The sequence below is a fragment of the Pseudopipra pipra genome, chromosome 25, assembly GCF_036250125.1.
Source record: "Pseudopipra pipra isolate bDixPip1 chromosome 25, bDixPip1.hap1, whole genome shotgun sequence".
NCBI classification, from domain to species: Eukaryota; Metazoa; Chordata; class Aves; order Passeriformes; family Pipridae; genus Pseudopipra; species Pseudopipra pipra.
This window is the reverse complement of record NC_087573.1, coordinates 427,471-451,157: the sequence shown is the minus strand read 5'-3', so window position 1 is coordinate 451,157 and position 23,687 is coordinate 427,471. Positions and strand designations below refer to the sequence as shown.

General features: G+C 52.9%; 1 protein-coding gene across 2 annotated transcripts; it reads left to right on the top strand.

The window, feature by feature from the left end:
• Positions 1-90: 90 nt before the first annotated feature.
• Positions 91-23,642, top strand: BLTP3A (bridge-like lipid transfer protein family member 3A). 2 transcript variants are annotated; one of them, XR_010425148.1, is made up of 22 exons: positions 91-212; positions 9,717-9,879; positions 10,633-10,671; positions 11,125-11,216; positions 11,389-11,578; positions 11,797-11,937; positions 12,505-12,675; positions 13,213-13,390; positions 13,713-13,799; positions 13,935-14,099; positions 14,601-14,743; positions 15,502-15,643; positions 16,132-16,325; positions 16,529-18,069; positions 18,296-18,483; positions 18,978-19,129; positions 19,225-19,372; positions 19,970-20,241; positions 20,615-20,723; positions 21,080-21,195; positions 21,605-21,782; positions 22,883-23,642. XR_010425148.1 is itself a non-coding variant. In XM_064635781.1 (21 exons), exons 1-21 carry the CDS (start codon positions 169-171, stop codon positions 21,728-21,730), a joined length of 4,401 nt encoding a protein of 1,466 aa, XP_064491851.1. In that variant the 5' UTR covers positions 91-168; the 3' UTR covers positions 21,731-23,642. The 2 variants fall into 2 exon arrangements, 1 of the variants encoding a protein (XP_064491851.1); XM_064635781.1 differs by having other exon boundaries at positions 21,605-23,642.
• The last annotated feature ends 45 nt before the right edge of the window (positions 23,643-23,687 follow it).

Genomic DNA, 23,687 nt, shown 5'->3' with positions numbered 1-23,687 from the left:
CGGGGCCGGAGGGGCGGGGCCGGAGGGGGCGGTACCAAAGGGGCGGTGCCGACGGGGGCGGGGCGAGGGGAAGGGGCGGGGCGGGCGGTGCCGAGGGGGGCGGGCCGTGCGGGGCGGGCGGTGCGCGATGGGGTCCCGCCGCCCGCGGGCCTGACCCGCCGGCCCGGCATGGCGGGCATCATCAAGAAGCAGATCCTGAAGCACCTCTCCCGGTGAGGCTCCCGCTCCCCACCCTCTTCTTCCTCCTCCTCTTCCTCCTCCTCCTCCTCCTCCTCCTCCCGGGGGTCTGCGGGGGGCGAGGGCCGGGCCTGGGCGGGGGTTTGGGGACCGCCGGGCAGCAGCCTGGGGAGCTCCCGGAGGGGGCTGAGGGTCCGGGGGGCTGCGGAGCCGCCGGGCCTGGGGCTGTCCGGGGCTCGGGGGTGCCGGGCAGTGGGCCCGGCCCGGCCCGGCTCTGCCGCCCGGCCCACGGGGTCTGAGCCCGGGCCAGTGCCCGGTACCGGTGCCCGGTGTCGGTTCCCGGTGCCCGGTGTCGGTTCCCGGTGCCCGGTGTCGGTTCCCGGTGCCCGGTGCCGGTTGCCTGGTGTCGGTTCTCGGTGTCCGGTGCTGGTTCCCGGTACCAGTGCCCGGTGCCGGTGCCGGTCCTGAGCGGGGCAGGGCGATGGAGGCTCGGGAGGCGGGCGGGGAGCGGGACCAGCCCCGGCAGAGCCCGGGCGGGGCCGCACCGGCGCTCGGGGGCCGCTCGCGTTCCGTCGCTCCCGGTGGGTTCCCGGGCGGGCCGCGGGGCTGGTGCGGACCCGCGGCCGCAGCCCCTGCTCGGGCCGGGCCTTCTCTCCTCTGCCTGGGACAAAAGGCCCGCGTTGCCTCCCGGCCGCGGGCTCGTCCCGCCTCGCTGCGGGGTTGGTGTCACGGACGGCAGGAGCCGTGTCGGAGCGGGCAGCTGAGGGCACCGCTCTCTGCTTCTCCTCCGCGCTCTCCGAGCTCGGCCGGGCAGGTCCCTCCCGTCTCTGCTGCTGCAGACGCTCGGGTGCAGAGCGAGGGGCCCGGAGTGACCCCTGCGGGCTCTGTGGCTTCAGGGCTGGAGCGAGACCCGCGGATCCCGACCCTCTGGGGCTGGAGCTGAGTCCTGGGGGTGCCTGGAGCCCCACACTGTCCCTACACACTGTGGGCTCAGTGCAGGGTCTGTGTGCTCGGAGTCACCAGTTGCTCGGTGCTCCAGCTCCCTTGGCACTGTCCTGGACAGAGAGTGATGGAGTTGCTCTGGGTGCTGGTTTAAATGGAATTCTGCATTGGGTTTGGGATTTGGACATCCCACACCTCCGAGTTTTGTCTCATTCCACCTCACACCGGCGTGTCACACTCAGTGCAGATTCATCCTCCTGGTCAGGAGGCACTGAAGTGTTTATACCATGGAGAGGTGGGTGAGAGCAGTTTGTGATGGAGGATGGAACAGAGCTTGGCTTTATCCCTGGGTGCTGCTCCTGCGTCTGTTGTTCTCATGGACAATTCTCTTTCTGTACATAAATACACTTTTGCTGGTGCTTTTCCTTAATTTTGATTGTTGGTCTCCCTTACCTTGCACTGTTACAGCACTTTCCTGCCCCAAAGTGCCCCTTTCCCCCTCCAATCAGGCCTGATAATGTTCACCTGTGTCTCCTTTGGGCTGTTCCAAGGAGGACAAAGAGCCCCAAAACATTCTGCAGCTCTGCCTGTTTACCTGCTGGACTTTGGCTTTTGGGTGCTTGGTCTGATCCTGCCCCTCTCTTGCACAGGGATTGTGGATGTTTTGCAGAAATGCAGTTCGAAAACAGTTTAATGGTGTATAAAAAGATGAAGTTTTTTCCGTTCTGGTTTTGTTTCCTCTAAATACCTCAGCTTCACCCTCCCTTTGGGTTTTCTTTCAGCCATGCTCATTTGCCTGGAAGAATTTTGCTACTGAATCATTAATCTACCTTTATTTTGTGCTCACATTTGCATATGAAATAATTCATTGTTCCTCTTGTTGTGTCTCCATTTGAAGTCGATTCCCCACGGGGTGTGTTTTTGTTCCTTCTCTCCGTGGAGGTTTGCAAGGAGCAGTCAGGAGAGGGGCAGCAGGATCAGGGAACTGTGACTGAGGTGTGATCCCGTGTCACGTGTGTGACCCGGTGGCCGGTGGCGATGGTACAGCTGGGCTTTGCTCCCTTGTGGAGGTATTTGGGAAGGCTCAGCCTGTGTGTGCTTTAGCAGCTTAAATTCCTAGAGCAGGAGAATCTCAAAAGTTGTGGAGCTTTCACCATCTGTGCCTTTCACTCCTTTGTCCTATATTTAGCTTGGAAAATCAAATAGATTAGGTGCTTTCACTTCTTGCTGCTTCCAGGCAGGCACAGTGCTGGTTCTCAGGGACAGTGTTTGGAACCCAACGTCAGGGGCTCCCTGTGAGCCCCCCAGGGATCAGCCCCTGCTCTGGGCTGGGGCCCTGTCAGCTGCCTGGACATCAGCTGCTGGTTGTGTGTGTGGTTGTGTTTACCAGTCTGTCATTATTCACAGAAGCACATCTAATGCTTTAAAATAAAATCAGTGAGCTGCCTTTGCCTCTTCCTGGTCTTGTTTGAAAGTAGCTTCTTCTCATTGTCTTTTTTCTTTAACCAGTGTCGGTGCAGCCACAGCAGATCCTTGTTCTCAGGGACAAAGGCTGTTTATCCACAAGTCCACTGCCCCAGCTTATTTCATATACCACCACTGCAGTGGAAATCCCTGCCAAAATTACTTTTATTTGATTGCATTGGAAAGGTTTATCCCCTGCTGCCTCTAACAGCTGCTTTGTGACGTTCTCTTTTGGTACACGTGTTGAAGCGTGTGAGCTTGTGGAGTACCAGGCATCCAACAGCACACAGGACATGGCTCCCAGAGGAAATGCAGTGCAGTCCTGCTGCTGTGAAGAGATGAAAGCTGGTGTCAGCAGAGGAACAGTGGGGCTGGGGCTTGGGGGCAGGTCTGAATGCAGGGGAAGGAGACCACAAGTGTGTCTCGCTGTAACAGGAGCCCTGGAGAATGGCAGCTGAGGAGAAACTCTGGGAATATCAGAAAGAAGGATGAGAAGGAAGCAGAGGAGAAATGAGAGAGGAGTTGGCTGAGGTAACACCAGCATAGGTGTTGCCAGAGAGGAAAACCAGCACAGGAAACGAGAGCTGTTTGCTGAGGAGAGCGCAGAGCTGGAGCTGCTGCTCTGGGCAGATGTGTAGCAGATGTGCACCACAGAAATTTGGGGATATCAGGCTGTGAATTTGGCAAACTGTCCTCAGGACAGTATGGAGCCACCTTTTTGGGTAAGTAAGATGGGCTTTAGAAACAGAATTAAAAAAACTTGCTAGAGAACAGACCCGTGGAGCAGCCTGGGAGGGTGTAACACTGTGGTGCTTGTCAGTGTAGGTCAGGTACTTGGCCAGGAGAAGCAGCCTCGTGCAGCTCCCTGTAATGGTGCTGCACCTTGGTGGAGCTTTCCCTCATTCCCAGGGATTGGGTTGTACATCCCTTTTTCTGGGCCAGGTTGCCTTGCTTTCTTCCCTCTTCCACTTGCAGTTGCACCAGTCCTTGCAGCTGACAAAGCTGCTGGGAGTGGGTAAGTGAAGAGCTTGGGAGGGCCCCTGGTGTATCTTTAGCTTGTTCCAGATCCCTTTGGCAGCAGGAACTCGTGGGTGTCACAGTGCTGAGCGGGGACTGTGTGGGCTTCCGGGGGCTGCTGTTTCCCAACTTGGATATGAGGATCTCGGGATCCCTTCCTGGCCCTAAGGATGCCTTTGGCATTACCCCTTCCACGCAGTTGTGCTACTTCTGTGCCAACCCAAAGATCTGAGAGCCGGGTCCCAGCCCCAGCCCTGCCTGTTCCACAGGGGGCCTTGGAGCCTTCTGGAACTCAGTGCTCAGAACTGTGAGTCCTTTCCTGCTCCCTGTCCATCCCCACCATCAGAGTCCTGCACTCAGGCCAAGGCAGGGCAGAGAAAGGCCATTGCAGCTGTGGTCACCCTGCCAGGGGTGAGAGACTCTGGGGCTGGAATGGCAGGGGTGAGATCCCGTGCTCACATTTCTGCAGGCTGGACGTGGCTGTGAGAGAGCAGAGCCCGAGTTCCTGTTTGCTCTGTTTGCTTCCCCTCGCCGTGACGTGTTTTGCAGCATCGCTGCGTGCTGAGAGCTGTGCTGCAGCTGTGCCCTTGCTGCAGTCACAGGATGGCACGTGCAGCTCCTGAGGGCTGCTGGGCACCCTCCGAGTTTGGAAGAGCTACCACTGTAAGAGACGTGTGCTTACCACCAACCTTCAGGCTCCTCCTAGCTTCCTGACCTTGATTACCAATTAACTGGAAGCAATTTAACGAGCATGGTGGGTAAGGAGGAAAGCAAGGAAATTGCATTTGGGAATGGCCTGAGGAAGGTACAGAAGCATGAGTGATTTAGGCAGCAGGAGCCCTGCCTTGGACAGAGGCTCTTCGCTAGAATTGAGACCAAGTTTGCAATTTTGGCTTTAGCTGCCTTAATATCCTCCTTTGGTGATGAGGGAAATTTTTGTGATGATCTCTGAGGTGATCATTTGCCTGAAATAGCTGTTGCAGCAATGGCAAGTTCATGAAACCACAGAGCTGCCAGCGGTTAAACACTGATAAAAACCCCGTTACTCTTCCCTGTTCCGTGGGGGCTGTTTGGCCAGTAACAGTTCCTTTGGTGCCCAGTGCCCCAGAGCACATGGTGGGTCCAGAGCATGGAGCAGGACACCGTGAGGCAGTTTATGAGGAAAAAGCTCTGTCAGGTCCCAGCAGTGGCTGCACCAGCCCCAAACCACTGGCCACGAGCCGTCTCTGAGTTCTTGTGTGCTGTGCCCAGCAAGGCACATGAGGCTGGATGCAAACCCTTTACTCGATGTGTTAATTTGGAAATTTCTTATTTTCCCAGTACATTTTGATGGCTATTTTTTATTTTTAAAAATTTTAATATCAAGGGATTTTAATATCAAGTCAAGAGCTACAGGTAAAGTAGCACATACCTGCCACTGCTTTGTTCAAGGCAGGGTGGGAAAAGGGAGTGGGCACAGACAGGATGTGGCATTTTCCCTTCACAGAGAGTAACCTCCAAAGTCAGGGTTGCTGTGCTGCTCTTTGCCAGGAGAACTGAGTGGTCAGTTTTACAGAGCATGTGTCAGCTGCTGGGTGCAAGGCACTTCCAAACACTTCCCCTCGGCTCGAGACACGAGTGGGCCATTTCTGGAATGTTAAACAGACGCTTGTTGCAGCAGAAATAAACTGCACTTGAGTAGCTCAGGAGGAAAATGTGGCTGGAGCTCTGTCACAGCAACTCTGGGTCTGCAGAGCTCTGTGCTGGCCCTGTGGAACCTCTCCAGAGCCCTTGAGCCTCTGCCGTGGGAAGGGGCTGTCAAACAGGACTCTCCTCATTGCTCCTGTACTGCCTGAGCATCCTCTGCAGGTCTTTGGCTGAGTCTGAGTGATGTAATAACCTTTAGTTTCTGCAGGTTGGAACCAGAACTGCAGACTGGATTGCAGGACGAAGAAGTGGGGCTTTGGACTAGTGCATGTATTTTTTCTGTTTCTTCCTAGTTTCCTTTTGTGTATTATTATTTACTTGAGGTTTAGACTTGGGAAATTCCCTGGCAGCTGCTGAGGGTTTTCATTCCAGATTTGGGAGCGTGGGGCAGCTGGCATTTAAATTTCACTGAGTGTCCAGCTGAGGAGCTAGAAATAGTAAAGCAGCCCCTTTGCTCAGCGAGATGGAGTTCAGCCCCTGGCAGAGCCAAGCCTCTTCTCTCAGATGGTTCGTGGTTTGCTTTCCAGGTCTCCTGGTACCCCGTGTGGTGCTGTGGGTGTGGACCCAGGAGCACACCTGGTCTGGAGCATTCAGAACCAGTCTCAGCATTCAGAACCCTTCGGAGAAGTTTCTGTTTGGGACAAGAAAGTGTCCTCGAGGCCTGAGGGAGGCGTAGGAGGAGTGAACCGATGTTCTGTTTTGTGTAATGGTTCAGACTCCTGTCTTATCTGCTTGGAAATGCTGATTTTTTTCCCCTGCAAGTTTAACTTTGAATTGAAATTCTAAGCCTTTTTCTCTTAGCCATGTTGGGTTGCAGTAGGTGACGTGTAGCCAAGACAACTGATTACTCATCAGGATGTTTTGTGTTTGGCTTCGGGTGGCTGGGAGGTCCAGCCTTTCATTCAGTGCAGTTGAGGCCTGGAAAAACAGAAAGCTGATAATGTAAAGCCATCAGCAGTGGCCTGTGTGTACAGGGCTGTGAGTGTGCCTGAATGCACCCTGATAAGGAGCCTGGGACAGGCTGGTACTGGGGGGTGTGGGAACACTTTGCTGTGGAACTGGAGCAGGACGAGGCCATGGGGCTGATGGTGCAGGGACCTCACTGTCCCCACGGGAAGGTGTTCCTGCCTCCTGGGATATCTGGGGCACACAGAGCTGTGCACAGTGTGCAGCTGGAGATACAGAGAGGGTTAGAAATGTGGTGCTTTCTGTCTCCTAAACACTTGGGCAGTTTGGTGTTGATTGGATTCCCCTAAACTCTGAATGGGTTTGTGCTAAGTGGGGCTGACACCAGCTCTGTTAGATCTGGGCACCATCTCGTGCTGTGCAATCATTAGTCCCATCCTCTGCTAATTCAGCCTGTTTCTCTTCCTCCTCTGCAGCTCTGCCCTTGTCTGCAGTGCTGCTGTCAGGCAGAGTGGGCCCTGCTTATAGGAAACCTCGAGGAAGTAAAATGGCTTTTCTTCTTCAAAAGGCTTTTAGTTCTTCCCACGTGTCCTCGAGGCAGCTATTTTTTCCCTTTTTACAGAAGTGTCGCTCGCTTGCCCAGTTTTATTTCCTTCCAAGTTATTTTTCAGTTAATCCTCAGACACGTGTGTTGCAGTTAAAGCTTCCACTGCTGCCTTCCTTGAGAGTACCCCTGATTTGGGAAGTCACTGACCTGTTCTTTTAGCAGTTGTGAACGTTTTGTCCAAGTGAACCTGCCCTGTGGCTCCTGAGATAAGAAGTTTGAACATGAGGTGAAATGACCTATCACAGAGATTTTTGAATTGTAGAAGATTCCCAAGGAAGATGGAAATCCCACTAAATGCCCTGTCCAAAACCAGACCAGGCAAGACTGGAAAAGGTTTTGGGAAGAAGCAAATCTGCATTGGTCAGAATATAGTTGTTGAGGTTTTTTTTTTCCATGTCCAATTGCTGTCCTTCTGCCACAGTTACTTAAATTACATATTTGTGTTCCAAATCAAAGCAGAAAATCCTCATTTCTTCCCTTGCTGTGACTCTTGTGAAGGCAAGAACCTGGATCTGCAGCCGTTCCTGGGCCCTCAGCACTGCTGGGCTGTTTTCACATGGAGCTCACCAGTTCCCCCTTCCTGCCTTACCTGTGTTTGGAGGGATTTTCCAGCTACTTGCTGCAGCTGTGGCTGGTGTCACTTCTGCCAAGAGATGATGCTGGTCACTGAGCAAAATCAAGGTTGCTAATTAGTTCTCCCAGCCTTAGTGATGAGGTATCAATAGAAATGCTCGTGTGGAGCTGGGGGTGGTGGCTGGAGAACTGTGGGGAGGAGGCTGAGGCAGAGCCCCTTCCTTGAATACCTGAGAAGAGGGTTCCTGGTCTGTGTGGCAGCAGGGTGATGAGACATGGATCTGAGGAGAAGTTTTATGATTTCAGATGTCTTCTGACATTGTCTGTCTGTGCATTTGCTTGGTTGGAGACAGTGTGGCGAGACAGCTACAAATGTAAACATAAATTTATTTATGATTCTGGCCTGGCTTTGGGCCAGCAGTCGGACTGGGCCTGACTCCCTGTTGCAGTCAGTGGGTTTGTGGCCTCTGGATATGCAGGCTGAGGAATGGGGCAGTCGTTTTCAGCAGTGACATTGTGTTTTGATATATATTCAAGCTGATGATTAAGCAAATAGATTTTCAGGGTTGACTTTTGCCAGGGTAATCCCAGCAGGCTCTAAAGGAGTGCTGCCCTGTGAGTTTGCTGGCTCAGTGCTGCTTGGCTTCTGTTTGGGTTGTAAAAAAAAAAAAAAAAAGTGCCAATATCCTCCCGTGTCAGTTTTCCCAATGGCCACTGTTTTCATTCTGCTTTCTCTAAGCCAGCAGTCCCTGCTGCCAGGAGGATGCTGTGGCTGAGGGTGAATGGGGTGAGCTGCCAGCAAACATCCACCACTGTCTGCACTCGCTGCTCCTGCTCCCCAGGACTGACCCCGGTGGTTCCTCTTGGGAAGCAGTGGAGACCTGGCACGTGTGAGCCCCAGGTGTGCAGGAGCTCTGGCCCCCTGTAAGCCCCATGTCACTGCAGGTGTCAAAGTGGCTCAAACGTGAAGGTTATTCCAAGATCTTGGATTCCTGTACCTGGCAGGAGCTGAGAGTGGGGTTTGGCAATAGGCAGCATATCCTGGGGAATTTGGGCTGTGGTTTAAAACAAAGTATTTGTTTCCATTTGAGATTTTTGTTTCCAAAACTTGCAGCTGCTGTTGTCCCAAACGTTGGTGAGGTCTGTAAGCTCTGCTTTGGGAGTGGAATGTTGCATTTTGGTGCATCTAGAATGCCTCATGAAAGGATTCTTCTGTAGAGTCTGGTAGCACTGGTGGTGGTTTTGGTACCTGCTCAGCAGGATTTCTGCAGCCTTTCCCTGGAGATGGTGACAAAGAGTTATTTGGTTTAGCTGGGTCCTGTTTCATACTGGGCTCCGCAGTGTCCTGTTTCAGCTTTGCTCTTCTTCCACTGTTGGTATTTTTGATACACCTCCACACTAAATAAAAGTGATGCCCTGGTTCAGGCATGTGCTTGTGCCTTTCCTCTGCATTACCAGCTGAAAGCAGCTTCCCCTCTGAGCACACTGATCCTGGGATGAGGATCTGAGCCCTGGGGCTGATCCCTCTGTGCAGGTGTGAGAAAGCTGCTCCCACCCTGAGCTGATCTCTGCCCACAGCAGCCTGGGAGCTTAAGGGCTTTGTATCACCTACCTGTCCAGGCTGGGTTTGCTTTATTCCTAGTACCCAATCCCAAGTGGCCACGATGCCATCAGCTTTCAGCAGAGCTGGTTCTCTGATGCAACACAAGGATGCTCGTGTTTGCCTCTGGAGGTGTTTGCTCTAATTCTCCCCTGTATCTGGGGTTGTGGGTGCTCACAACAGGACTCCCAGCACTAATCACACACTCTGTGTACCCCTGCAGCTCCCAGCCAGTGGAGCACCTGCTGGAACACACTCCAGAATGTGCAGTTTCTTGGTACAGATGCTGAGAAGCCGGGTTGACCTCCACCACCCTCCTGGGTGTGTTTAAACACTGATGATCTTTTGCTTTCCTGGGTGAAAAGAATCTAGAGAATTAAACTGTTCACTGCTGACGTCGTAGTTCTGGGAGGGTAAAACTGCTGAGCTGTTGCAGTTAGGCTTTGGGTTTCTTTTGTTTTGTCCTAGGGCACTTTTGCTGGTTTCCAGGATCCAGAGCTTTAGAAGGAACTTTCAGTTTCTCAGAGTTGAATTTGGTTTAAAACAAAAAAGTCCTTCAAATGTCAAAGTGTAGAGATGTTTTTTTTTCTGGAGCAACCGACATGCCTAGGGTTTAAAAATGTCAGAAGGGGTTTAACGAAACAGCAAAGAGACTCTGGTATTAAAATAGCTCTGAAATGCTCCTGCAGTCCCAGCAGCTTCGCTGGGGGCTGTTTTTAGAGTCTCCTCTTTCTTCTCTTGTAGGTTTACCAAGAATCTCTCCCCGGACAAAATCAACCTGAGCACGCTGAAAGGTCAGGGGCAGCTGACCAACCTGGAGCTGGATGAGGAGGTGCTGCAGAATGTGCTGGAACTGCCCACCTGGCTCGCCATCACTCGTGTCTACTGCAACAAGGCCTCGATCAGGGTGAGCGGGGGCTGCACCCACGGCCCCACTTCAGAGGGGTAAAGTTACTGTTCACAGGCAGGAGTGTTGGGATTGTGCACTTTGCACACTGGACTCTTGTAAATTCTTCCTCCTTGTACTTTTTAAAGCAAAATATTCTTTTAGCTGACATGAACTTCCAGGTTGCTTAATTGCAGTTGGTACTAACCACAGTTGCATTCCATGAATGCAAAAGTTTTTAGGATGTTGAAGAGACTTTCTATAAGAGAAATATGGTTCTACTCTGCCAAGTGACAATAAAAATGAGTTTGTCTCACTCATCTGATGTGCTCTGTTTTTAGAGTCAGATCTGCTTAGTTTAGTAACAAACATGTGTTCTCCCTCCTACAAGAACTGCAGAGGGAGCGTTGCTGTATGAAAATAAAATGGAGCCTTTTGGTTTGTGCACAGTCTTCAAAGGACTTGCCTGACTTCCAGTAACAGCAGCAGTTAGGTGTAAACTCTGCAAGGCCAGGCATGTTCTCCATAACAGAATTTGACCTGCAGAATATCTATTACTCGTGACGATATCTGAGATCCAAAAGCTCATCTGGGTTTGTAGATCTGATGTCTGGAATGTCTTGTCTGTGTCTCTGTTTGACCTGGATACAGTGAGACATTGTGGACATTTCTCAGAGAAACAGGGCTCAAAGTTTGGACTCAGGTGGTTTTCTGCAGTTTCTGAAACTTTCCAGTGCAAAGATAACCCCTGTAACCTCAACTTCATCTTTTCAGATCCAGTGGACAAAGCTGAAAACACACCCGATCTGCCTGGTAATGTTGCCTCTCTTGTCCCTTTCTTTTCTTCCTCACTCTTTTCAATCTCTTCTACTCGAGAAAAATTCTGCAGAGGGAAACCATGAAGGGCTCAAATTTTCATTTGACCTGAGTCCTCCAGGCCCTTAGCACATGGGGAGCACAGTCCTCTTTGGCCACGAGTGCCCCCTCATGAGATCCCCATTTCACTGCAGGATGGAGCCAGACGAGCTCTCAGGGAAGTCCAGGGCAACCTTGTGCCCGTTTTTGTTGTTTGTTTTCCCCACTTCTGGGGTTTCAGGTTACCCTGATCTGGGCACTGCTGGTGTGAGAGCTTTAACACACGAGACTCTTGGAGAGGCAGGAGGCTCCAGAGTTGTTGTCCCTGTGCTGGGGTCTCACCCCCCAGGCTGGTGGGCTGAGCTGGAGGCTGGGTGTGGTGTTGAAGGCTCCCACGTTGTGTCTCTGCAGTACCTGGACAAGGTGGAGGTGGAGATGAGGACGTGTGAGGAGCCTCGGCCGCCCAACGGACAGTCCCCCATCGCTCTGGCTGCCGGCCAAAGGTGAGACCCTGAGCCCTGCTGGGCTGTGGGGGCTGCTGGTCTCCCTGAGTCACCTCCCTGCACTCGGGTTTAAGTGCCTCTGATGTTGCTTCTAAACCTCTGTGCGTGAGCCTCACCTGTGCCAGGCCTGTTGTCTGACGGGTGATGCCATGGAGGGCTCTTCTCTTTGCAGTGAATATGGCTTTGCTGAGAAGGTCGTGGAGGGGATGTTTATTGTTGTCAATTCCATCACCATCAAGATTCACTCCAAGGCCTTTCACGCTTCTTTTGAGCTCTGGCAGCTCCAAGGCTACAGTGTCAACCCCAACTGGCAGCAGAGCGACCTGCGCCTCACCCGCATCACCGACCCACAGAGGGGAGAGGTGAGCACTGCCCTGCCCTGCCTGGCACAGCCCCCACTGGGACACCCCAGCCTTGGGGCCCTCAGGCTGCTGTCTGAATTGAGTTTGTGTTGGGATCACAGAGGAAAAGTGTGGTGAATGATTTTGTGTGGGTTTGTTTCATTTCACATCGTCTGAGTGGGTTTTTTTTAAAATCCTCGAAGTTGTGAAACTCTCAGTGTTTTTCTCCTCCTGGGCAGGTTCTGACATTCAAAGAGCTCACCTGGCAGACACTGAGGATAGAAGCAGATGCCACAGACAATGGTGATCAGGATCCTGTCACTACTCCTCTGAGACTCATCACCAACCAGGGGAGGATCCAGATCTCTCTCAAGAGAAGGGTGAGAGTCTCCTCCATGCTCTGCAGGACACAGTCTCGCTGCCTGGTGCAGTGATGATATTTCCTCCCACATTCCTCAGCAGCCCTTCTTTCCCTTCAGAAATGTGGAGCCCAAGCTGGTGTGTCACTCCATGTTTTCTGTCAGAGGCAGCTGTGTCCTTACCACATGTCAAAGCAGTTTATTTCCCAGGGGAGGATATCACGGATGGAGCGAGTTTTTCAATCTGTTTGAACATCCCAAGGAGAGCTGTCAGCTCCGTACTGGGAGTTGAAAGCCTGGCAGCCTGATTTTTAGCTGTCAGTGGAAATGTGATGATTAAAAAAAAAAAAAGAAACTATCTCCTTTTTTTTTCCCTTTTTTTTTTTTTCCAATTTTAAACCAGTGAGCAGTTTGCCTCCTAAAGAGAAGGTGTCTTTGACTACTTTCCACCTGAGAAGAGGTGCTGTGGACATCCAGCAGATAACATCCCAGAGGAGTTTCAGAGCAGCCTCCCTTCTTTCTGTATGTTATGAAGGCTCTCTGTCTGTGGTGGCAGGTTTTGAAGTCCCTGTCTCCTCGCTGTTGCAGACCAAAGATTGCAATGTGGTGGCCTCCAAGCTGATGTTTCTCCTGGATGACCTGCTGTGGGTGCTGACAGACTCCCAGCTGAAGGCAATGATGAAATATGCTGAGTCCCTGAGCGAGGCCATGGAGAAATCTGCTCAGCAGAGGAAAAGCTTGGCTCCAGAGTCTGTACAGGTGAATGAGTTTGGAAGTTGGGCTGCCAGGGAAAAGGAGTAGTTTCTACTTGTGTGGCATCTGTCCCATGCTCACAGGGTATCCCCTGATGGGAACACATGGGCTTCCCTGGTGTCAGGTGAGTGTCACATGGACTGTGGGCTGATGAGGAGCAATGAAGTGACCAAAGGAGTGGGATTCATTGCCAATAAAATACGTTTTCCAAGTCAAGGAAAAGGGAAGAGGAATATTGCAGCTGGAGTCGGAAGCTCTGGGGAAGCAGAGATGTGCACATGGTACAGTGAGATTGCACAGGAGGGACTGGGAATATTTGGCCCTTTTGGCCCAGGAGTCTTAAAGCATCTTTCAAGAGAAGTGAATTGCAGCTGGCAGAGCCACAGACAAAGAGCTTTGCTCATGAAAACATAGGAAAGGGAATCCCAATTCAGTTTCTATAAACAGGCTGGAAGATGACATAAATTGCTTAAGTGCATTTTAATGCCCCTCTCTGTTTTCCCCCCTCTCTGAGTTCTCACCGAGCTTGTCTCTCTCCCACAGGTGACCCCCCCTGCTCCCAGTGCCCAGCAGTCCTGGGCCCAGCCCTTTGGGGGCAGCCCCAGCCCCAGCAGCATCGGGCAGTACTTTGACAAGCACGACATGAAGGAGTCCTCGTACCACCTGCTCATCTCCCGCCTGGACCTGCACATCTGCGACGACAGCCACGCCCGGGAGGCAGGTGGGGAGAGCAGCAGCAGGGAGAACATCACCCCAGGCACTGGTTTTCTGTCTTGGAGGGGGTTGGAAAGCAATGGAGTTTTGCAGTTTGGGATCTGGGGTTCTGGGTCTGGTTCTTACCGTATGAACTGTAGGCCGGTTGTGTTCAGGTGTCCTTGCCTAGGACAAGATTTTGATACAGCTTTCTAGAGATGGTACCCTGATCCTGGCCATGGTGTCAGTCAGTCAGTGGTGGCAATCAGAGCAATGTAGTTGTGATTTCTCCTGGATCAGGACTCAGATTGCAGGGCTGACCACTGTTTTCTTTGTTCTGTTTCCCACAGGTGCTCTGAAGCATGGGATGCTGGGAGGTGCCATCCAGCTGACCTTCAGGAGGATGGCTTTTGACTATTATCCTTTCCACAGGGCAGGTAAGGAGCCTGTGGCCTCACAACTTGAGGAGGGGGATATAAAGAGTTTGAAGAACAGTCCTGCTCTATGGCTTCAGGCAGAACTAGAAGAAAGGAACCTTGGTTTTTAAAGCCAGGATGTTTGCTTTCCCGCAGGAGATGCCTGCAAGCATTGGGTGAGGTACAGTGAAGCAATGGAGACACGGGGACAGTGGGCAAGGAAGTTGGTCAGTGAATTTCAAAGCAAGATTGAGAAGCTTTATGAAGAAATGGACCCTGCCTTTGCCAGGACTCCACTTTCCCCCTTCAAAAAGAAACCAGGTAATGGTATTTGATAAAACTAGTGAAGCAGGAGGTGGTACCAATTTTGCTCCATCCAGCAATATCTCTAGTTGCTCCTCCCCAGTTGAGCAAGCTGATTTGTTGATGCAGAAATCCATAGCACTCTAAAAATCATAAATATAATGTCAGAGGAAAGTGGCTGTCATTCTGGGGAGCTCTGCAGCAAGGATGGATGGGCTGCAGTGATCCCTTTCCTGGCTTCTTATTGAGTTTCTCCATAAGTGAGTTTATAAGGATGAAATGAAGTACTTAAGACCTGGCTGAAGAATGTGTTCTCTTGCCACAGAGCAGACTCATCTTTCACAGTGTTCTTCCTTCAAAAGTCCTGAGGTCTTTTTCCTGCCCAGCTGTGTTCATCTGTTTCTAATTTTGGGGCTGTTCATTCTGCTCAGTAAGCACATAGGTGTCGGTGCTGAGGGTGGAGTTTGATGCAAAGGAGGTGACTAAAACCCTGCTGGTTCTGCTTGTCTGTCCCCACAGACGCCCCCCCGAGCCCCCAGAGGAGCCCCCCGGAGAAAGGCCGAGCCCCTCCCACGAGTCTGCCGCGGCTCCGGCAGCCGCCCTGGCACCGGCTGCGCTCCAGCTGCGTCCTGCTGCGCGTGGACGACCTGGACGTGCACCAGGTAGGGAGCTGAGCAGGCTCTGGAGATGTCCGGGGCATTTTTAAAAAGAAATGTAATCAGATATGACTTCAGTAAATCATTCGGATCCCGCGCCATCCGAGAGGAACCGAGCCCTGCCCCGGAGCCCAGGCGCCCTTGGGATGTTGCACGGAAAACTTTCCACCCAGGTGTGAACTGCTGGGGGTTTTCACGTTCCGAGGAAATTGCATAAGCACAGGTTTCTGCCCTCTGTTCATATCTAAGCTTGCACCAAGCATTAGGCAGGCCCTCAATGAAAGATCCCATACCTTTGAGAAGTCCATGAGGAGGTGGATTTTTGGCAGAGGATAAGTCTTACCTCAGGCTTTCTGACCTGGGACAGAGCATCCCTATCCTGGATCAGGCCCTACACCCATGTGCCCTGTATCCTCTCCAAGAGCTGGTTTTGCTTTTTCCAGCACCAGATACTACAATGGACTTACCAACGTGCTGCAGATCTTGCAGACAGCTGTAATAGGTTTCATTCTGATTGCTCATGTCACCTAATTCTGCTTGTCATGGCTCTTACTAGCTGTGACAGGAGACATAAAGAACTAAATTCCCTCAAAGGAAAGGAGTGGCAATATCAGCCAGTAGAAGAAATTTTTATTTTTGTTTGAAAGCAGCGTATGTTTGATGTGTAAATGAGGTGGATTGAATACAGGTGACTGTGGGGTTACTGGGACACTTGGGTTTGCCATGTCTGAGTTCTGCACAGCTGCATTCCGTTGTGCTTTCAGGTTTCTACAGCTGGGCAACAAAGTAAGAAACCCTCCACCTTGGTTTCATGTAGGAGAAAATTCTTCAAACTCCCTGACCAGGTCTCTGCAATCCATATTGAATTCACAGAGTATTACTTCCCAGACAATCAGGACTTTCCAGGTAATACACCAAGGTTAGCACCTTCTTTTATAAGTTTCCTTAAGAATCATCAGTCTTAGTTGTTTAGGTGTGTTAAACCCTAGATATTCTCTGTCCATCATTGTTAGTTTCCTGACGTTTGCCTTCCTAATTTTAATTTTTTTTTTGCCTGTGGGAAAGTGGGATAAAGTTTGTGCACAGTGTGGATGCAGAGCTGTGCTTGCAAAATACCGTGAGCAGGAAGGAATTGCAGCAGCTGCTGCCTGCCCAGCTCCTGGGTTCTGCCTTACTGGTCAGCACTGGAGCAGGGCTGTGGGGTGCTCTGGGTACTCTGCAGCTGCTTTGATCTGGAACACCTCATTTCTCTGCCTGCACCACAGCTACTCCCTTTCAGAAATAGTCTCCCAGAGTGGTGAAGGCCCTGCATTGGTGCTGTCAGTGCAGATTCTGCACTGAGCTGCGGAGACCTGAGGGGCCTTTTCTGCTCTTATTGATCTGTTCCATTCCAGTTCCGTGCCCAAACCTGTATGTGCAGCTGAACGGCCTGATTCTCACCCTGGACACAGCAAGTGTGCTCTGGATCAATCTCTTCTGCCTGGATCTCTATCGCAGCTTGGAGCAGTTCAAAGCCATCTACAAGCTGGAGGACTCAGGCAAGCGTGATGAGCACGTCGATGTCCGACTGGACGGCTTCCGCCTGAAGGTACCATTCCTCTCCTCCCTTCCCCAGCCTTGGGTGTTCTCTCCCTCCCTGTTGTGGAAGGCACATGAGACCAGGACACAGTGAGGAAACAAATGCTCTGACTTTCCTCTGTCTGCCACCTGTGCTAGTTCTGTTTGTCTGTGGGCAGTACAGCGGGTGCTCAGGTTCTCGTGCAGAATAGGCAACGTCTCTCTTCCCCACAGCTCAACATCCCCGTGGATAAGAAGGTCACGGACCATCGGGATCGCCCGCAGAGCCTCTGCATTGGCACGTCAGAGGTGACGGCCACCAACACCCGGCACGGCCCCTCCTGTGGCTGCCAGGACCTGCAGAGCCTCTTCCGGAGGTTCGCGGGCTCGGAGTTCTTCCACTCGGGCTACAGCGAGTTCCCCCGGGCCCAGGGCAGCTTCAGCCTCCTGCACACCCTCTTCCTGCGCCACGCCTACCAGGTGGATGACAGGCCTCAGAAGCACCCGGGCCTGCCCCAGCTGCTCCACAAAACCTCTGCCTCTGAGGATCTGTGGTCTGTGAACTTCACTGAGCTTGCCCTGGGCTTCGAGGGGGCTGAAAGCTCCAAGGGCAGAGCCCTCAGCTTTATTGACCCTTTTCCCCTTTCCATTTGGGCCTGCCTGCCCAAGAGGTGGAGGCAAGCTCAGATATCTAAACGACAGGAACTGGCTGCCTCTGAGGTGAAAATCAAGCCTTCTGCCAGCTTTAGCAACCACTCAAAGAACGAGAACCTTTCCAGAGAACACGGCATTTGTCAAAGATCAAAGACTGACCAGGATCTGAAGAACATCTACAAGGCCCCAGAAACAATGGATGTCTTGGGAGAATCTGACTGTGAAGTTGATGATGGAGTAGACAGTGAAGAGCTGGAAGCCTCTGCTGATATCCATGTGCTCATGTCCTCATCTGTTCATGTCAAAGTTCGGCTCAATCACTACCAGTACTTGGTGCTGCTCAGGATGAAGGAAGTTCTGCAAACACTACAGGAGCAGCTGGCCCAAGATACCCAGGAAGTGACTGGGTGTCCTTTAGATCCCATGTCTGCTTGTGTGGGAGTTATGTTCCACAGTGCTGAAGTGGCCCTGCTCATGAACCCTGCTCCAGGGTCTGTCCCGGAAGGCAGATCCCTTGACTCGGACACAACCAGCCTGATCGAGTCTGAGCTCTCTCCTTCAGACAGCAAGGAGGGGCTGGTGGCCGAAGAGAAGGAGCTGAAATCAGAGAGCAGCTCAGAGAAGGGAGTGTGCAGCTCCTCAGAGCTTCCAGAGGACAGTGAGGTCGGGAGTACCAGTGCCAGTGTCCTGCCAGAGTCACTCCCAAGGTCTGCGAGTGACGGAGCTCTGAGTGCAGCTCCATGTGGTAAGGGCACAGAGGAGAAGGGCTTGATAGAGGAAGCACATGAAGCTGTGGAAGCCCTGGTAGCAGAAAGACCAGCAGAGACCAGCAGCCAACCTCAGAGCCCCCCTGCTCTCCCTTCCAGCCCAACCTCGGATGTGCAGCCCTCGGGCAGCGGAGGCGTCGCCCTCGATGTCCAGGCAGAGCTCATCCCACTGAGGAACATCGAGGTGGAGCTCTCCAGTGCTCTGCACATCACCAAGGACGCCACAAAGGAGGCTCTGCACGTGACAATGGACCTCACCAAGGAGGCCATGTCCCTCACCAAGGATGCTCTGAGCCTGAGCCGGGACAGGATGACCTCCACGGTGCAGAGGATGCTCTCCCTGCCCCCAGCCAGGTGAGCACCACGGGCTCCCGGGGTACAGGAGGGGGAACAGAGACTGAACTGCTCCCCCTCTTCCCATGTCCTTTGGGTTGGAGATGAGTTAAGTCTTCATCTGCTGGGGCTGGTCTGAGGACACTAAAGTCTGACTTGCAAGAAGTCAGAGTCCAGCCCAATATCCGTGTAACCTGCAGGCTCAGGTGTCTGCCTTTATCACTGGTTTGTGTTGGGTTTTCTGCAGGGATTCTGTGCCCAAAGCAGAGGAGGGAGCAGTGACCCCGGGCGGGGGCCGGATGCGTTTCTTCTCCATGAAGAGAACCCCGTCCCAGCACTCCTTTGACACCACGTCCGTGGACGGGAGCGGCCCCGAGGACGGGCTGTCCGTGGACAGCGACGGCAGCGACGGCTTCGTGCTGCTCACAGACTCTGGTACGAGCCCTTGGCTTCTCCTCTCCTCTCACAGTGATGAACAGCTCTGTGCCATGGGCAACCCTTCCGTGCTGTGTTCCTGTGGAATTGCTTTTGCTCCTCCTCCTTTTTGAAGGCCATCAGTAGTTCCCCCCCAGTGGCTCCTTCTCCTTTCATAGGTGCCGTTTCTTTGAGATGAGGAGTGTAAATGAGTGGGGGGGTGACTGCACATAACACCATGTCCTGAGGCCATAGCAGAGCAGGGGCTATGACTGCCAGTGGAGGGGTGTATGGAGTGTTTAGGAATGGTTTAGGAAGGGCTGGCTGGGTATAGAGTACTCTGAACATCTTTCACTTCAACTCTGTATTGCTTAAACTCGTCAGAGGAGCAGGAGAGAGTTCTCCAGAGGATGGTATAGGCTGAGAGGCCATGAGATTCAGGCAGATGCTGACATCAGGACTTCTCAAAACCAGAAAAAGAAGTGGAATCGAGTTTTGTTGTTACTTCATTTCAGAACCCAGCCTGGACCCTCTCTCCTCGAGGCAGCTTCCTCAGGCCCACGGTGACTCAGGCAGCAGGACAAGCCTGGTGGCCGAGGATGAGGGTGGATTGTCCCCGGAGGTGAACAGCTCCACGTCCCAGAGTGAAGACCCCAGCCTGCAGCTGGTCAGTCTGGCACTGGGGTTCTGTCCCTGAGTGGATCTGGGAGTGAACCAGAGAGATGTTTGTTGTAATCAATGAGCTCTTGGTGGCTGTTTCAGGTGTCTGTCCTTGTGCTGAAGATGAATGAGGTGAACTGTGGCATAGAGGCACGAGGGGATGATTTGTCTGTGGCTGTACAAGTGATGAACGTGGTTCCAGAGCAGCTGAACAACGTGGGGATGTGGCAGTATCTGCGTGGCTACGTGGGTGAGACACTGCTCTGGGACTCAGCTGCTTTTACAGCTGTGCTCTTAGAACTGGCTTTTACACCAGCCTTGCTTGGGGAATATTCCAGTAACTGGGACCTCAGTGTTTGGGGTGGTTAGGACTGAATACAGCTCAGCTGTGAGGGTTCAGATCTGCATTTCAAAGATGTTTCCCAAATGCCTGCATAGCCAGGCTCTGTGGGGTTTAGTAATCATTGACTGGGATTTTTTTAATTCCTGCTAGGCTGCATGAAATGAATTAAAAGAGTGAATAAAGCTATCTAGGGAAACCCTGAAGTTATTCCTGCTCTGAGAAAAATGCTTTTGGTCTAGGGTACCTCCCCAGGGCTAAATTCGAATTAAAAAACCCAACCCAAACCCCAAAACAATCAACCCCCCACCCCCCAAAAAAAGGTAACTGAACCCCTAAGTAAACAAACCCCAAACAGCTCCAACATGGATTCATTTCAAGTGAGAGATGATGTCGGACTGAGGTCACTGTGAGCTTGGCTGCTCTCTGCAGCTGGGCAGAAATGGGCTTTCCAAGATGCCCTTTCTGGGTTTAGACCCGCTGTGCAGTGACTCCTCTCTGCTTCAGCTGTAGGAGCCCCGGGGGTGGAGGAGCCTGCAGCCCCCGTGCCCAGCCCGCCCCAGCCCCAGCTGTGCCTGCGCCTGGACGGGGGTCCCGCCGCCGCCGCCCACTCCCCGCTGGCCGAGCGCAACGGGCTCCTGCGGGTGCTGCTGCGGGGCTGCCACACCCAGCTCTGCACGTCCTCCCTCACCGGCCTGGGCCCCTTCCTCGAGGATGAGATCATTCCAGAGGTGATCCCCATGGAGATAGAGGTGGTGGATGCCAAAATCACGATGCAGGTGAGTGTGTGGGGAACCAGAGATTCCTCCCGGGATGGCAGCCAGGGCAGAGCTCACCTGGAAGATTCTGCTTGGGAAGGGACCCCATGGGATTCCTAGGGGCCTCTGCAGAACTTCTGCTTTCCTGAGACTGGTTTTGCTTCTAAAAACTGCCTTGGGGATGAACGAGGAACCCAAGGGAACTGTTGATTGCTGCTCACGTGCAGCCTCTTCATGCAGCCAGGCCCTTCCGTGGGTGGGTGCCCTGGTGAGCTCTGGCAGTGCTGCTGGGCAGGAATGCTGCTCCTGAGGAGGGTGCAGGCAAGGAGAATCCTTTCCAGAGGGCCAGAGCTGTCACAGCAGCTCATCTCCTCTCTGCTTTGTGTTTTGCCAGGATGACAGCCCCCGGGTGTACCCCACCTCCCCCGGCCCTGTCCCCATCACCCTGGCAGTGGATCACGTTGTCGTGAGGCGCAGGGACGACGGTGTGTTCTATCTCACAGGTCAGCAACATCCAGGAGCTGGTTGTACTGTCCCTCTGCACCCTCAGGCTGTGCTGGAGGAGACTGGAACTGAATGATGGTTGCTGCTGGGAAGGATGGGCTCCGGGGTGGGAGCAGTCCCTGCCTCTGTTTCCTAGTGTGGGAATTCATACTTGGTATTTCCTTGAGCACACACAGCCAGGACCCCTTTCTGCCTCTTCCCTTGCTTTAGTTTCTTCATTTCAAAATGGAAAAGAGAATTTTGTTTCCCTGCTTAAAAAGGAGGGGGGGAGAGAAGAAAAAAAATATTATTCTTTCTGTGCGAAGAGCCCTCTTTTGTGAATGTCCACACCTGAATGTGTTCTGTTGCTTTCCAGCTCCCCAGGGGAAGGACTCACTGAAAGAGGAAAAACCTGTGTCAGTTCCTGAGGAGCAAAAGGCCCCAGCAGAGTCTGTCTTGGCAGCCCCAGCAGCAGGAGCACATGGGCTGCAGGTGAGTCATTGCTGCCTGTTGCTGTCTGGACAAGGAGAGAGCTGGCAGGGGGCTGGAAATTCTCTTTGGCCTTCATGTGTTTGCAGTCCCTGGCAGGTGTGGTGAGCTGCAGGAAGGGAGTGCCCAGGGGAGCAGCCTGTGCCTCCTCTTACGGGAGTTCTGAGGAGTGAGGGCACCTTGCCCAGCATAAACCTTCCCATTCCCTTTCAGAAACCTGGTTGTTTTTCTGGTTGGGTCCATCTTCCCACTGTGTCCAGTTCCTTGCTCAAAAAACAGGAATAGAGAGGTTCCCACAAAGAGAAGTTGTGTCACATGTAATTCATCTCAAAAGCTCCTGCTCTGGTTCTCCTCTGAGCAGGTCACTGTGCACCTTGGAAACTCTGCCTTGTTTTCTGTTTGTCTCTTGTAGCTAAAGCAAGTGCCAGAGTTGCAAAGGGAGCTGCAGACCATGAAACTGGCCCTTGCAGAAGCCAACATGGACAAGGCTCACCTTCTGCAGGAGATCAGGAAATACAACCCCCTGTTCCAGCTCTGACAGTGCTGGCACTGCCAGGGAGCAGGGACCAGCACCAGCACCACCAGGGCAGGTTTGGTCACGTCGCTGCCAAATGGGTCTGACCCAGGGACTGAGACCAGCTGGGACTGCACAGGACTCGGAGAGGGAGGGAGGGAGGGAGGCCTGGCTGAGACAGGGAAGGAATGAGGAGGAGTTTTCTTTGCTGTGTTCTGGCAGTGCTGCACTGAGCCAGGGCACTGTTCAGCCTGCAAACACAAGGTCAGATGTTGGGGGGAGAGAGACACATCCTGTGTCTCCTCATCCTTTCAGCCTTCACCTTCCATGGTGACATCTAGAGAGGGTCCATGTTGGGGTTTCTGCTTCTTTCACCCTCCCTTGTTGTGTTCTTGCCCAGTCCTGCTCACCAAGGGACATGGCAGGAGGAGGGTGGTCACTTCAGCACCTGGGGAGTGACAGGACAGGGGTGGCAGAGGGCTCAGGGCTCTGCTGGCTCCTGGAGGGAGGGACAGGAGTGCAGAAGGGATTTCCCCCTGTGGAGTGAGGGGATACAGCTCACTATCCCCTCAAGAACAGGGTCAGGATAGTAAAGAAATCCCTCCAGATTTCTTTTTCCACCAGTAATTCCTTGTGTGGAGACAGTGTATTAGACTTAGTCCAGTTCATTCTCACTTAATCCCACAACATTTGGCTTTTTGATGCAGAAAAACAAGGGAATTGATTCCTTACAAGGCACTGTTTACGTTTACTATCAAAGAACAGGGGTGAAGGAAGTTGGTTCAGTCTCAGAGTGAGATGACCTGTGTAATTTTTGGGGTGCACGTTGTCCTCACAGCTTTGTGTGCCGGAATTCCGGCGGGGAGAGGGAGCAGCTGTGACCCCTGAGGAAGGAGCTGCTCCTGCAGGGCCGTGGGGGTTTGTCAGCACTGAGCTCCTGTCTGAGGGAAATCCTTCAGCAGGGCTGCTGGTCTGTGGCCAAGGGGGCTGCCTGGGCTGGGACACATTCCAGAGCCACCTGCTCTGTTCCCGAGAGGAAAACGCACTTGGAGTGGGTGTCAGGGGCACTGCCTTCCCCAGCCCTCAGCAGTGAAGTCAGACCCCTCTGCAGGGAGTGACTTGCTGTGAGCAGCTCCCAGAGCAAGGCAGGAGGTGACAGAGCCTCTCCGGATCCAGGTGCTGCTGGAACAGACCCCTGGGAACCGCCCAGAGCCTCCGAGCAGAAGTTGGACTTTGCTTTGCCAAACCTTTGTGCTGCTCCCTCTCCCCGGGGGAGCAGGAGCTCCGAGACTGCTTGCCTGAGGTGGAATGCAATGGTGTTCCTGCTTTTTCTTCGCTAATTGCTTGAAAATGGAAGGTTTCTCTTCTGCTCTTTCAAATTTTCATGATGTTTTGTTTGGGTGGGGAATGAGTGGGGTGCAAAGGGTTTGCTCTGCCTTGGTGCCCACCTGCAGGGTCCCACAGCTCCTCCCACGTGTGCAGGCTGAGCACAGCTGGGGCCAAGTTGTTTACAGCAAATTTCTTGCTCCAGCAACTCAAGTCAATGGGTTTTGTTGAAGAATTCAAGCGTTTCCTTTGAAGTCCCAGTAAAAAGGACTGTAACCCAAAACCCACAGGCGTGGGAGGACAAAACCTCCTGATCTCCGTGGATCACAAGGAGCAAAGTTTACTTTGTGGAGCCCCTTATCCAAGGACTCATCCTCTGTTCTGGTGGGAGCCCAGGGAATCCTGCCCACCACAGCTGCTGTGGGAGAGCCCGTGGCCTCAGCACCTCTCTGGGGCAGGAGCAGCTCCCAGGGCCTGGGGACGGGGGGAATGTGCAAGTCTGAACTTGAATTTGAGTTTTAGCCAGTATTGGAACTTTGTTGCAGTTTGTTTCCACTGATGCATTTATTGGTTCTATGAACCAGGAGCAAAATTAAACTCCTTAACCTCCTTCCAGGCTCAGGCCTCTTCTCCCCCCCTCTCCCTCCCCCCTGTC

Excerpts from the sequence above, each read along its gene's own strand:
- BLTP3A (XM_064635781.1), top strand. The coding sequence starts at position 169 with ATGGCGGGCATCATCAAGAAGCAGATCCTGAAGCACCTCTCCCG. Across the intron at positions 15,644-16,131 it reads AGACAATCAGGACTTTCCAG|TTCCGTGCCCAAACCTGTAT; the intron begins GTAATACACCAA and ends GTTCCATTCCAG. Across the intron at positions 19,373-19,969 it reads GTATCTGCGTGGCTACGTGG|CTGTAGGAGCCCCGGGGGTG; the intron begins GTGAGACACTGC and ends TCTCTGCTTCAG.